Here is a 15,517-nt window from a genome sequence, read left to right as displayed (position 1 = left end):
GCTCCAGTGTTAGATTTCCCTAGGCCTTGAGGTGAAGACCACAATGAGTTAAGCTGTTCCTCTGAAGCCCATGGAATTTAACAGTAGAGCAGATAGCCACCTGCAGACTGTTGAGGACCCCATGTCAGAGCAGGTGGATACCAGAAAGAAGCTAGGCCCCCACAGGAAGCCCACAATGGAGCAGCTTCCTGACAGGACCTGTAGACCCATTGCAGAGAGAAGCCTATGCTAGGGTGGGTTTGCTGGTGGGACTTGTGACCCCAGAGGGGACCCACATTGGAGTGGTCCGTTCCTGAAGAACTACACCCCATCAAAGGGATCTATGCTGGAGCAGTTACTGAAGAACTAAAACCAATGGGAAGGACCCATACTGAAGAAGTTTGTAGAGGACTGTCAACCATGGAAAAGACTCCACAATGGAGCTGGGGACAGGTGTGTAGAGTCCTCCCTGCAAAGAGAAAGGAGCAGCAGAGGCAATGTATGATGAACTGACTGCAACTTCCCCTTCCTCATCCCACTATGTGGCTTCAGGGAGTAGGTAGAGAAACTGGGAGTGAAGTTTTTATTTTGTCATTACATTGCTCTGTATTGATTAGTTTCATGTTGAATAAATTAATCTTTCCCCGAGTCGAGTTTGTTTTGCTTGTTGCTGAATAATCTCCCTGCCTTCACCTTGGCATACAAGCCTTTCATTGTATTTTCTCTTCCCTGTCCAGCTGAGGAGGGGAGTGATAGAGCAGCTTAGATAGGTACCTGGTGTCTAGACAGAGTCAGCCTGCCACAAACATATGAAACCTCCAAGGAGTTAGTCAAGATTTTTGCACATGGAACAGTGTCACCAAGAGATCCCTTCAACACCTACTCAAAAATCTTTCCCTTAGAGCTTCACGAAGTAAATAGCCCTTAGCACATATTTCTATTCAGCACCTATCCCACAAAGAAACTTAAATAGTAATCCCTGGAGCAAAAGGATGACTGTAAAATGAGTTCCTAACAACTAAACAAACCAGTTTCTAAAAATGTAAACATTTCAAAGTGAATGGAGAAGATGCATACATACCTAGAGCTGTCTTCACTTTCTGAATCCTGCTCTTCATCAGAATCTTTGTGTTTATCAGGATCTGGAAGAGTACTTGGATCAAACTCTTCTTCACTTCCACTGTGAGCAAGAAAGGCCACTGTTTCTTCTTCATCCTGTCAGATGAAAAATGGAGGATTAGACTACAAGTTATGATACTTGCCACAAACCCATTGATAGGGATGCTCTAGCAAAAAACAGGAAAACAAAGTAATTTCAGTCACCAGTGCTGTCCTCCAAGCCTGTTTATTAAAGGTTGAAGAAATATTATTGAAAAAAAAGAAGCACAAGAATTTATGTTTAAATTCTAGCTTGCTAACCATGTCATCTTAAATCTATCAAATCTAAAAGATTATTGCTGCCCAAATCTCAACAGTCATCTGTGATCAAGTGTTTGAGTAACAGGAAGATTTACTGTCTCTCTGAAACACTACCGTACGTTGTATTTCATTAAAGATTCTGATTTAAAACTCATTCAGTTGCCCTTGCAATTAAAAACCAAAACATTGCTTAAGCTGAACTAACTGCTCTATCTGACTTTCAGCCATTTGCAACAAGCGCTGCATGTTCTTCAGCCTTCCTCCCAGACTCCCTCACTCCTCCTCTCCAGGGCACAACTTCCCTCCATCCTTGCAGCATGTCCTGGGCCAGGCTGCTGGCATTGCCAAGTTTCCCCAGGGTGCAGAAATGCCTCACTAATTCCTTAAAAATGAAGAAACAGAAGATGCTGTTCCATAAAAGTCTTGAATAATAAAATTCAGGATAATAAACTTCAGCTGACTGCTTTTGCAGATATAGGTTCTGCTCCATACAGTCCTGAACTGATAGCATCTCTTTTGAAAATTTTGGCTAGCAGACAGGAAGAAAGCAGACAGACTGGAGGGCAAATGCTATTGTATATGCACATAAAAATGCAAACAAATAACAAGCTTTCAGGCATTTCTAAGAAACCTGAACCCTAGACTCATGCATATTTATGCCGAAAAGCAAAACTGAATGCCAAGAAAATGTAATTAAAGACATTGGTACCTTTTGTTTACATACCTAATCAACATGCACACAGCTGAGTTTCCAAAAGAGTTCTCATTTAAATAATCCTTCATTCTACAAATAATTTCATATCACTAAATATTTAAAGTAAATGTTCTGATTTTTTTTTCTGGCCTCGCCTGTATCAGAAACAGTTTGTCCAGCACGATTAGACAAGTGATCGTGCCCCCTGTCCTTGGCCCTGTTGAGGCTATAGCTTGAGTACTCAGTTGGACACCACAGTATAAGAAAGACACTGAGGTCCTGGAGCAAGTCTAGAGAAGAGCAACCAGGCTGGTGAGGGGTATGGAGGGCATGTTGTCTGAGGAACAGCTGAAGGAAATAGGCTTGTTTAATCTGGAGAAGAGAAGGCTAAGGGGAGATCTAAATGCTATCTACAACTACCTGAAACAACGTTGTAGTGAGGCCAGTGTTGTTCACTTCTCCCATGTAAGTAGCAATAGGATGAGAGGAAATGGGCTTAAGTTGTGGCAGAGGAAGATTAGATTGGATATTAGGAAAAAATTTGTTACTGAAAGAGTGGTGAGGCATTGAAACAGGCTGCCCAGGGAGGCTGTGGAGTTGCCATTCCTGGAGCTGTTCAAGAATCACGCAGATGTGGTACTTCAAGATATAGTTTAGTGGTCATGGTAGCTGGGTTGCAGTCGGACTCTACGATCTTAAAGGTCTTTTCCAACCTTAATGATGCTATGATTCTATGATTCCATCACTGGATTTTGAAAGAACACTGTCCTCACTGTACACACATCTCACTATGATATGAAAAAAATTTAAAAAATTAAAATCCCAAACCAAACAAAAAACATATCTTAGGTCCCTTTTATATTTGCATATAGAGTGAATGAAAGAAAAGGGTAAGCCATCACTGCAAGAGCCCCTCATTGTTTGTCCAGTGGCACATTTCCAATGCACTGAAAACAAGAAGAAAGGGATAAAAGCCAGATTTGCAATCATAATACAGAAGAAAACCACACTAAACACATATTTTGTTCTTGACTATTTTGAGGTACCAGTAAAGGTAATTGTACAGCTGGGCATATAAAATCACTAGAAGCATGGCCAGATTCAGCAGCACTGCAAACTGCCTACAGGAACATACCCACTGACTTAAAAGCATGTTGATTACCAAGAACTTCAGGTGGTACTTCGTAACAAAGTTAGTTTTGGTTTTGCAAGGTTTTTTTAAGGTGTTTCTTTGCTTTAAAAAATTTTAAAAAAATATTTTTTTTGCTTAAAAAAATTATTCTCTAGCTCAGTTTTAGCACAATATTAGAGTACTACTAACAACATAAAACTAATTTAATGGCCACCTTTTTGTTAACTAATTTCCACATTCGAAGGGTAGGTTTAGACTAGACATTAGGAAAAGTTTTTTCATGTAAAGAGTGGTCAGGCGTTGGAATGGACTGCCCAGGGAGGTGGTTGAGTCACCAACCCTGGATGTGGTGCTTGGGGATATGGTTTAGGGGTGAACCTTGTAGAGCAGGGTTATCAGTTGGACTTGATGATCCCAAGGGTCTTTTCCAACCTGAATATTTCTGTGATTCTGTCAGGAAAATGTTGAGATTGCCTTATCTCCTACATTTTGCCATTTATATATGCAAATATACGACAATTACACATACACAGATCAAACCTTTGCTTTCATTACACATCCGTATTCATTTTTTCCAGCAGAAAATTTGCCGAGATGTGTTCAAGGTAATGCTTACTATAACAAAAGACATAATTGGCAAAGATGCTTCTTTAATTCATCAGGGAGCATGAGGTCGTATTTTTTCGTAAGTATCACCAGTTATGTAGTCATTAAAATATTTGTAAGACACTGAAATTATTAGGAACATGAAAAGTTATCATCCACTGTTGAACAATTTTCCCCCTCTTGCTTCAAATTTGTATCAGCCAGTCAGGAAGAAGAATCTTGCAACTTAATTTCACATTACTTCCCCACATAAGCTGAAAACAAAAGCAAAATCATAGTCCAGGATAACACTTGTTAAAACTCTTTAGATACAAATAGGATGCAATTTACAGACTCAGGATTAGATCCTTCCTAAGGCAATCACTATCAAAGAGGAGATTAACTGAAGGGCAGATTTTGACCTCCTGTACTTTATGTCTAAGGCTAGCATAAAATGTGCTTTGGAGCATGAATTGACCACAAAGTGCAGCTGTGGAAGGAAACCCACTCAGACATCAAATCAAGGTAGCCAGGAGAACAGGATTCAGTGGCAATCACTTTGCTATTTCCATTCTGCTCAGGGTGACAAGCTTGCTCTTTTTTTACACCAGACCAACCAAGCTAATTTGCAACCTAGCTCCACAGAAACTTTGCACAAAGTCTTCCATTTTGAACATGGCATTGAAATGAAAGCATTTCTGCACTTGAATGGTCTCTCTCTGAGGTATAAGGAAATTCTTTTTATGCAAACTCAACATTTTAGAAAAAATCAGCAAAATTTTTGTTCTGCTTTGGAAATCTCGTTGTTTTCAACCTTCCACACTGTACCAAGTCAGTAAAGATATTACTGTAGTCATTTCGGAAACACACACCAGATGAGGCAAACAGGACAAGTTCTCAACAGAATACCTCCAATTCAACTTTCAGTTGCCTTTGTTACAAGATGTAATGACAACTTCGTCTCTTCCCAAAGAAGGTTGAATGGCTGGTGGAGCTCAGGTAAATGTGTTAGGCAGGTTAAGAGAAACTTAAAATGAAGAAATGCATGTACCTTTTTAAGAAAACTGACCCTCAAGGGTCTGTTAAATTCCTTTAAGGAACATATCAGTTCCTAGCAACCAGGTTGAAGGGGAAAGAAATAATAATTTTAGCACTGTCAGTCCTGCCCAAAGTACTTCATAAAGCACAGTAGAAGAACACTGCTGATCAGCTGAAACCAGTAGCTTTAATGTTTGTTTAGAACTTGATCAGACTTGACTTGACTCTATCAACAGTCACACTCATGTAATATTCAGTTCCTGTTGAGCTATGCCCCTCCCAGTTAGTGGTGGCTGTGATTTTAATGCTAAGAAAAAGTAAGCTTTAAATACTGCTAGGAGGTTACCCTACGTAAGTACACAACTTAAAAATATTTAGCATATTATGGCTCACATAAAAGCATATTTAAAAATATAATCCCTGTCATGATCTGACAGCATTCCAAATTTTATTAATTTTCTTCTTTTTGGCAATAATTTTTCAGATAAAAACGAGACTTGTTTCTGTATCATGTTTATGATGAAACACAGTCATGAACAGAGAGGTTTGTAGCATTTCCTTTAAAACACCTTACAGTGGATTCACCTGTTCGCCTTGTCTTTTGGGATTTTTTCCACAGCCTGTATCCCCAACACGCAATACTGCCCCCTCAGCTGATGCTTGGTTGCTGTGATATATCATCATCTACATTGCCCCAAAGGCATACAGATATTCTGGCAATTCACAAATAGAAATACAGCCTTTGATGCAGCTGGAGTGTTTGCTCCAGTTGCTTTCATGACCAAAGTCTTAGACAATAGTGAAAACTGACTGGTAGCCAGTGGATCAAACCAAGTGCTGAACTACCATACAAAGAGCTGCCTAAACCAGACCAAAATTGGACAACTACAATCCATATCATCCAACGCTCATCAATAGCCTTCAGATCCAAACACAGAAAGCAGCCCTCTCCACTGAGGGAATGATCTTGCAAGTTAAGCTAAGAGGGGAAAGGCCACCTTTCAACCACATTTCTAAGATGTGTGTAGTGGTGTTTAAAGACAACCTTCATGAACTGTGACCAAGCCATGCAAGCTTTCTTCCTGCTACCTACGCTTTGTCATCTGCTTCAACACCAAACATGAGTTCTAAGAGTTGACTGTTGTATTGGTTTTAGCTGGCTGGCCACACTAGAAGGGACAAGGGTGAAAGGGGGCTACTCCCCCTCCCTGCAGTAGTGCAGTGGAAGCCAGGAGAGCAGATGGTTATTCAATACCATGCTGACATCATGCACACTGCAAAAGAAAAAGGCTGGCTGGAGCTGAAAGGGGTTATGGGATTTGGAGTGTAATCTATAGCTTATAAAGTTTCCTGCTCCAGGTTTGTTTGGCTTTTTCCCTGTTTCTGGGCTGGGGTGCAGCCCTTTGGTGCACTGATTCATAGGTGCAGTCTGCCCACATTTTGCCTGTTCCCCCACTGCTACATATGCTGTATTTTTTGTGTGTGGGTTATCTGATATCCCTACAGTAGTAAATCTCCCTTATTTCTACTTCTCCAGTCCTTTTCTTCCTTGCTAATCTGGAGGAGAGGGGTGGAGGGAACGCATCTATTGTGAGCAGACTGACAGGGCTCAGCTGCTGTCTGAGTTAAAACCAGGACAACAAATATGTCCATTCCACAGCTGGGTTTGCCACTCCTAGTCTTGTTTCCTTTTATGTATTAGTAGGAAGCGATATACAAAAGAGTGGGAAGAGCAGAGACCAGGATGTTGGAGGATTTTCTGTTCTCTTTGTCTGAAGTAGAGAGATGCACTCAAGGCACACCACAGATGAGGACACAAATGGGGTCAACTGTTTCAGAAGGACTGGCCCAGTACCATGGGTCTGGCCAGAAAGGCTGGTAACCAAAAATTGGAGAAAGCGAAGTTGTAGGTTATTCAGACAGACACAGCTTTTGCACTAAGGTAATCTAACTGATCTTCAGGCTCTGGAAGGAGTTAGCCACAGCTTCTTGTTTTCACACCTCTTTAGAGAGCATCGTTCTTGGGTTTCAGCAGAAGGGACAGAATAACTCTCAGCTTCATCTTCAGATCATTCATCTTCCCAATCACTAGCAGTGACACAAAGGTTCCATTTCATCCAGTCATTCTTTATTTCTTTATAAGCATTCTGATATCTTAAATAAAACAATTAGCCTAGTTTAGCCAGCAGAATCTTGCTTTTAGCAGTGGTAATGTACATGAAAATATTTTATTTTATTTCTTGGCATTCCTAAAAGCCCCACATTTTATGGTCAGTGGATGGGTAAGTCTGCCTTCCAAACTAGCACACACTGACACATATACACTGACATTCAAATCTTTGCTGCATGACTACAGCAAATCAGTTTCTGCTGGAAATGGCTCCTGCCACAAGCACAGTTCAGGACCACTGAAACCACAAAAAATAGAGAAATTTCCACACATTCACTTCTAGCTTTTTTGTATTAGTAAAGCTTCTGTCATTCTCGTTATAATATGCATATGTTTCACCTGTAGACTTCATCTCTACAAAGTACTTACAAGAAAAGTCCACACCAGAACTAACAGCAACACAGAATGTATGTAGAGAAAGAGAACATAATTTGGTACATTTACAATTACAAACTCATCTACCTGAAAATGAAATGCTGAGAACTTCTTAATATATATAAAAAATGTACTTGCTCTCATCAGCATTTGAATTGTAATGAGTACATCTCACAATCGACCTTATGCTTTTAATTTTTTTAATTTGCTCTTATAAGAACCCTGTGGGATGTTTATTGAAGACAAGATTCTTAAAGTTGTTGATAACCGTAATTATCAATGTGATTTTAACAAAAGAGCAGACTAATGTAATTCTGACAAGAAAGGTCAGAATAAAACAACTATACTGTTAACTGAAAATAGAACGTAAAAGAAACTCAGTAACTAGGTGGGTGGCATCAGAAGCAAAATACATACTGGAATATATGAAATTTAGACATGGAAAAGAGTTTAACCTATTGCATATACTCTTGACCTTAGAGATTTCACAGGATTGCAAGCTAGTTCTGGTGCAATGAAATATGTCCACAGCACAGAGCTGGTTTATTTGCCAAATTTAGGATCCCTAGTACCATTAAGAGAGCAGTAATTTCATCTCTGACATAGTATAAAGGCTCCCACGCCTGTCATGCTAGCAGCTAGATAGAGATTAAATCTCCATCTGAAACAAAACTGATTTAAAGCATTTAATAATGCAAAGGCTTCAAACTAGAGAAGTCTATACAGTTTTTATTTTGAAATCTTTCTAATGCTAGATTGTCAGGTATCATTTTGCTTGTAAGCGAGTAAGTGGTACAGGAAAAAATAATTTTTGTTTCATTCACTGTGCCTTATAAAAAGAAATGAGTAAAAAAGTGTGGGAAAATTAAACAATGGCAACAGATATATCTCAATTACAGAAAGTAATTCTCCAAGTAGTCTCTGCATTCAAACATTTCAACACATCAGCCTTCTCCAGGGAACCTCAGCGTATGTCCACAGAGACAGTGCCTACACAAGAGAATTTTCTCTGTATTGCTTTCTGGCACTTTTGAACAAGCCTGAAAGAACTGCATCCTCTGCTGGGATACAGCAGAGGTGTCCCACCACCACCACTGCTCAAAGTGGAGACTCTGGGAGCAGAGACCACTCTTTGCTTAGTGGCCTCTATTCTTCAAGAATGAAGAGATCAACAGCAACACTGATGTGAAATAATCAGAAGGGAAAACTTCTAAGTCACACAATTCTGTAAGCTGGTTACTTCTGCTCTTTTTCTTCAAACAGGTGATTTGTATTCAGCACACAAGAAACAGCAGCACTGGCACTAAACATTTGTCCTACAACAAGACTTTCATGTTTTCACTGCTCTGCCTAACTCGCATGCTCTAAATGCTTGTACAAAATATGTATGTAAAATTGTACATTTACAGGAAGAAATATGATCAAATTAATTCCTCACAGTGAAAATTTATTTTAACTGCTATTGGTGCTTCTACAGACAGAAGTAGCAATGCCAGTCACAGCACGGACTCAGCCGCTTGCTGTGAAAACAAGACATTGCCTGCCTTTGCTCAGGGTCTATTAGCAGCAGCAATAGATACACATTAGTTCAAATATGCAAACAAGTAACCAGCAAATCAAAAAGCACCTGGCTGTTGCTGCATGCTTGCAGGATCATTTATTATTATTATTGTTGCTGTTGAATCCATCTTTGTAAGCCATGAATTCTTTTCTACAAAATTTAGCAGAAAGTCAACTCCTGGCCCAAAGAGCATAAGCATTAAGTAAAAGACACAAGAGGACAAATGAATAAAGCCTGATGAAGGACAAGGAAGCAAGCAATACCTGCTCATATCAACAACAGCAAACAGAACTAGAGAATGAGTGACTAAACATCCAAAGGCACCTCTTCACATGACAAGTAGTAAAGCCATGAATGTTCTTCCAAAGAATACAGAAGGTGTTAGAAGTTTATGTGGGCTCAAAAAGTAGGTAGGTAATTAATAAAACTTTATCAAGAAATAGTAAATACAGCAGTGCTGTACTTTTGCCCCTGAAAGTCTCTAAGCTGCAGATCTCTTCAGCCAGGGAGCATAAGATGATCACAGTTTGAAAACTACTCTGCAGGCACAACAGCAGATTTTCCTGTAAACAAACTAGAAAGCACTGCCAGATACAACAGTGAGAAGGGGAGAAGTTTGTCCTCATTTCAATACATAGGTATTTATGAATTCAATTATTTTCCACCACTGCTATACTGCTTTCTATTAGTCTTTAGTGCTTCTCATACAAGTATCAGAGTTTGTTAACTCGGTCTAGTAAAGAAGACTATCATCTCATTCTCAGCCCAAGAACAAAATGTTTGAAACAATATACGGAGGGGGAAATTGAGACAACCTTCCATGAAAAGCCTAAGCCTGTGCCTAATAATATCTATGAAATGTATCAATGGCTCACACTGTACTAGTTCAGTACCGCTGCTAAAATGTTTTATTTATCCTATTTCCAGTGACCTGAGTTACAACTTTTGGGTTCAGTAATCAAAATAAAAGTGTGTGGTGGGTTGGAAATTCCACCCCCACCTCCCCCCAACATTAACTTTACCAGACTAGCTCAGTTTGCAAGCAAATGGAGCTATATTTACAAGCAAAACTACAGTCTACAATGGAATGCAATGAATATATACAAATATACAGTATTTACAATATTTACAGGTGTTTACAATTAACAAAACAGCACAAACCACCCCCGGCCAAAAGACCAGGGAAAGCTGGTCCCCTGCCTCCCCCTCTCTGCATCCTCCTGAGCCCCCTGGCAAATGGAAAGAGAGAGAGAGAAACAGAGAAGGTTAATACCAGACCAAGCAGTCAAGGTCAGCAGAGGCGTGTAGAAATCCTCCCAGCGAAAGAAGCAAGAAGAGAGCAGACACTCTGCACCACACTGCCAAAAAGAACTGAACATTGTTTTGAGACCTAAATCTTAAGGGAGCTATCCCTCCAATTTAATTGTTTAGAATAATCATTATTTTCCTTTTTTACACTCAATAGTGATTTATTTACATTTTTACTACTTTCTGCTCAAGATCTGTGAAGATTTTTAAAGGCATAGCCTAAAACCAGCACAAAGTGGTATATGAACAGTAAGAGTAGAAGATCTGGCACTCACCTGTAGATGTAATTAGCATATTATAGATTTCTAAAAGACTTCTCACTACTCCTTGAAAGTCCATACTTAGAGCAAATCAATCTCAAATGCTTTGTAATCACTGAAAGCATCATTACAAATTTTAACCTAGGAAATTGCAATTTTCAGTTATGGACATTTTACACCTTATAGTTGTTAATTTGCTTGCCTGTTCATTTCAACATCATCTGAAAAATCTTTATAGTGCATAAATAATGTATTATATCCATAACAACAGGATACAGTACACTGTATGATTCATTACCTTGGCATTTAGCTCTTGTGGGAATAGATTTTGTGAAACACAGCTCTATCGGACTCCCTGAAAATTACATTTTGGTAACACTACCTGAACAAACAGACTTAGGTATGGCTCGACACAGACTAACATTGCAAAGGCAGGTACAAACTTGAATTTTTCTTTCTGTACCAAAACAATGCTATTTTACATTTGTTTCTCAAGGAATCAGAGATATAAAAGTCAAGATGGGTTAATTTAAATCAGTGATTTGAATCACTAATTATAATCCTGATTAGAATCAGCAAACTTAATTCACACAGTGCTTTACACTGGTTTTATTTCAGTAATCTGAGGCACAGTTGTTTTATACTGAACTCTGCACAAAATTTGGTACTATTTTATGACAACTATTTAAAGCCCAAATTTTTCCTTTTCCTTTTTTTTTTTCATAACAGTGTTAGCAAATTATAAAAGAATCATCACTTCTTTGCCAAGCAATTGCTACTTATTCTTCAATCATGGTTAGCATCAAGTTAATTCCTATTCCATCTGAAACTGAAACAGACTTTGACTGGAATTTTAATTATTTCCTAAAATATATGTCTTATGTATATTATTTGACAGTCACTATTTAACAGATTGAGTAGAACCCTCTTAAGTACAGCAGATCCATGGAAGAAAAGTTAAGTTCATCCTAGTATGTTTTTCAACTTTTAACTGCATATTGAAATATTATTTCAGAACCAGGAAATGATGCAATTTCTTATGAAAACCCAGTTAACTTTGTCAGTTAATGACTGTTCTCTAAATCACACCACTATCTGAAACTTTATCAGCAACTTTTTGTTTTAATTATTTTAGATAATAATAAATTTTTTCACAGATCATTCCTTAATACCTTCATTTTACCTACCACTTTTAAATTATTATTGAAAAATAATATAACTAACCAATTAAAATATGTATTAAAATCACTGTTTTGGTCTTTTTATAGAGATGTTCAATTTTCATCTATCATGTTTTTAATAATTACAAGGCTATTTCCTTCCCATCTTCCCTCAAATACTTGCAACATACATACAAAATGTCAAGGAAAGGGTGAATGAGAAGGATAAATGTTGATCTCAAAGATTAAAAAGTACATAATAGTATGCTTAGAAAGCTGTCAGGAAAAGCAATTTTAGCCTAACCTTAACATTCATTATGAACTCCAATGCAAGCATCTCATTTGCTCCACTGACTTTTTGGCTTGACACAATCTACTTGCAATTATGATTTGCCATACATTAGTAAATACTGGAAACTGAAACAGCAACCTGAAAACAGTGTCTACTGGCTTGAGTGTAGACATATTGCTAATTCCTATTAATTCATTGGTCACAACCGATATAAAGGCATAAACTGTTATTACCCTATATAGACCTCCACTAGCAGCAGAATTTAATACAGCTCCTTGACATGCTTTCTGTATAGGTCACATTGATGAAAAACACTATCTTGACTGGAAATAAAATTATGGCAAATAAAACACAATCATGACACTAAGTAATTTTCATGAGTGTTACTCCACAAAGTTTAGGCTCTAGCTCTGAAATATATCAATATTTTCTAGACCTTTGCTTGATATAAATTAATAAAAAGAATTCATTCCAGACCTCTTATTTGCTGTAAAAAGCTCAAAGACATGAACTAGGTGAACTGCTGTAACAGTAACTTCTTGAGACTGGCAGCAACTGGATGACTGGTCAATCTCACTACCCTGATAATGTCAATACCCACAGACAAACACCCTGTTACAAAACCATTATTTGTTGTGCCAGTCCAAGAACAGATTGCTCATTTACTTTTTAAGTATTTGGCCTATTTCCTCAACTTCTCGAGATCATGCCAATTATCACACAGCTCACAAGCCTGGATACAGGTTTGAAGAATGCTTTCTTGGCCTGATGAAATCTGAGATGCAGAGGTACTGCTTGCTCTGATTAATACAAAAGATTATCTAAGTCTGTTTTCTGAATGGATCACCAGTTAAAAAAAACCAAAACACATGTGCCAGCTGATCTGGCATCCAACCAGCAAACAGACTAACAAGAAACACTCGTGTTCTCATGTATGAGGAGAACTGTAGTAACTGGAGAAGGAGACACAGCCGATGTGCATGAGAAGAGGGTAGGAGAGAAGAACTTCCACCAAGCACTTCCACCAAGGAAGTGGTTCACATCAGCCACTCATTTCAGCTGGGGTCCCCTGCTTGCGGCAACGCTGTCCACCTCCTCCAGTCTTTGTGAAGCACTGAAAAGTTTGATATAGCATAAAATACATAAACATCAAATATATAATGCAGGAAGCTCCACATTATGTGATTTCATAGTGAATAGATTCAAATCTTACCATTATATCTTTAACAAAACCTTCACAGCAGGTTTGGGGGTTTGTGCCACATGCTTGAATCTGGAAACAGCAAGCAGATCTAGGATGCAGGCTACCCTGAGTTCCAGTGGTCCTGGCTATATCCCACCCCTGGAACACCAAACTCAGAGGCACATGCCTGCATGTGCTCAAGTATGAACCTCTGGCAAACTACCAAAGTGCACACACAATTCACTGCGTTTCTGAGGCCCCTGTGGGATGCATCAGACCACAGGATGACACTTCAACTTGTAACTTTTGGGTTTGGAGGCAAATTTCTACTTCTTAAGACAAAAATAAACAAATCCAACTGAACTCAAACTGTGGCCATATTAGTACCTGCTAGAGATCCATCCATAAGATTTGATTGAATCTGAGAACCTACACAGCCACATAAAAGATAAATTAGCAGTCAGTGTGGTTACTATTTCAATCTTGACAGAAATTCAAAGGCAGTAACCATAGCATACCTGATACAGAAAAAAATATGTTCAATTGCAGTTTTCTCCACTATCTATCATACAATGATTAGGATTTACAAAGCCCTTCAATTATTGACCAATCTAAAACATAAAATGGTAACTAGAAAACGACTATTTTTTTCCCTTATAAATTACGTTAAACAAAGAAACAGAAGACCTTTGAAACAACGTAAACATTACTGTAATTTTAGAGATAACACTATTTCTCCATCTGAGAAATGGTGAGCCCTGTTATCCTGGTCCTCTCTACATAGCTCACCTAACTTTGCAAGAGGAACACTAAAGTTATTTCTGCATCAGTAGAGTCATCTGATTATAAAACCCAGTTGTGACTTGATTACATCCTATCTCCTCACACATGTAGCTTTCTTGGGTTGCACTTCCTTTTTAAATTCTTGCAGTTTCACAAAATTTTGAGCATAACATTTAATGACCTATTGAAAATAAGTAAATCATTTGTTATATCACATTCTACTTGGCATACAATATTAGCAGAGAGAACATTTGCTAGAGGTACTGTTCAGTGAAAATCCTTGTTACATTATGCATGACTTCCCAAAGCACTGTGTACATAATATCCATCATGAAATTCAGAATGTATAACTAAATTTGGAAGGAAATGCATTCAGGCCTGTGATCAGCATTCTGACGTCTCCAGTTATGAGTTTTAATTAAACTTGCTTTTTGTATTAAGTCTATTTTTATTATGTAGGCACAGAACCATGTTTTACACATTATGAATAACTAAAAAGAGATTTTAAAAAATTATTTGCAAATGCCTTTTCTTAAAGGGACTTCATAATTCAAGTCTCTGTTCCGTAACTCTCTTCACAGCTGTGATGAAGAGGCACCACTGCTGAACATGATCAACCTCTTTAAGGGCTTCAGCCACCTTGCTGGCAATCAGTTTCAGCACCCAAAATATTTTCTGTGACAACAGACTGATAAATGAGGTCGTTGGGTGCTACAGAGCATAGATTACTTTTGTCAGGAAATAAATTATCAAAAAATACAACCACAAAGGTTCTTGAATATTTCAGACGCATCATAGTGCACAGTTCCTGTCTGCTGAGGATCTCTCACCACTAAGCAGATGAGGTCTCACTCTGCATTTTTCCATGTGATACATCATTGCATTTAATGAACTTTCTTAACTCCCTTCTATCACAAAGATGAAATCTAGCTAAAGCTCAGAAGGCTTAAGTCCTAACTGCATTACATACCTTCTTTCTTTCAGAAGCTCTCTTCCCCAGAAGAGAGGCAGCAAACCTACCTGGCAGCAGCCCTGTAAGCTATCCCTTTACCGTCCTGCGTATGAAAGCCATGCGACCTTGATTCTGGATTGTATCATGAGGTGAGGTGTAATTCACAGCTGGCTGGGGTTAATCTCAGCCATCTCCACTCATAGGCAGAAGCTGCCACGAGAAAGGTGCTTCCTACCCATGTCCCCAAGTCTTTCCAACTGCATTTTCTCTGACAAGCAATTCATCTTGAAGATACCGAGTCCTACCAGTTAATCCATGAGCACCACATGCATAAATACCATGTGGTTCTGACCAAACATTACATACTGTGTTGGCTTGCACATAGTCACAAGTTAAAAGTTCTTGCATTTTTGATGAACAAGAGAAGCTGGCAATGCCTGTTAAATTCAGAACCTCAGCCTTGTGAGTCCTTTTTAAACATTCCATTTGCACAATGAACAGTTTCAAATGAGTCTCAAGCGAAAAATTAAACTAGGGTAACTAACACACCAAATTACCAATACCAAATAGTACTTCTCAAACAAATCCTCAAACTGATTCTTTTAAAGGAATCGGTATTTTGAGCT

The 15,517-nt window shown here is 38.5% G+C and overlaps 1 protein-coding gene across 1 annotated transcript in view; it reads right to left on the bottom strand.

The window, feature by feature from the left end:
- Positions 1 to 15,517, bottom strand: part of DDX10 (DEAD-box helicase 10) — a 181,541-nt gene that overhangs the window by 17,186 nt on the left and 148,838 nt on the right. The window contains exon 17 of the mRNA XM_054385008.1: positions 1,061 to 1,194. Coding sequence (XP_054240983.1) covers positions 1,061 to 1,194 — 134 coding nt within the window. The remainder of the gene's footprint in view (positions 1 to 1,060; positions 1,195 to 15,517) is intronic.

The sequence above is a fragment of the Indicator indicator genome, chromosome 1 (assembly GCF_027791375.1).
Source record: "Indicator indicator isolate 239-I01 chromosome 1, UM_Iind_1.1, whole genome shotgun sequence".
Lineage (NCBI taxonomy): Eukaryota > Metazoa > Chordata > Aves > Piciformes > Indicatoridae > Indicator > Indicator indicator.
This window is presented reverse-complemented; position numbering and strand designations above follow the sequence as displayed.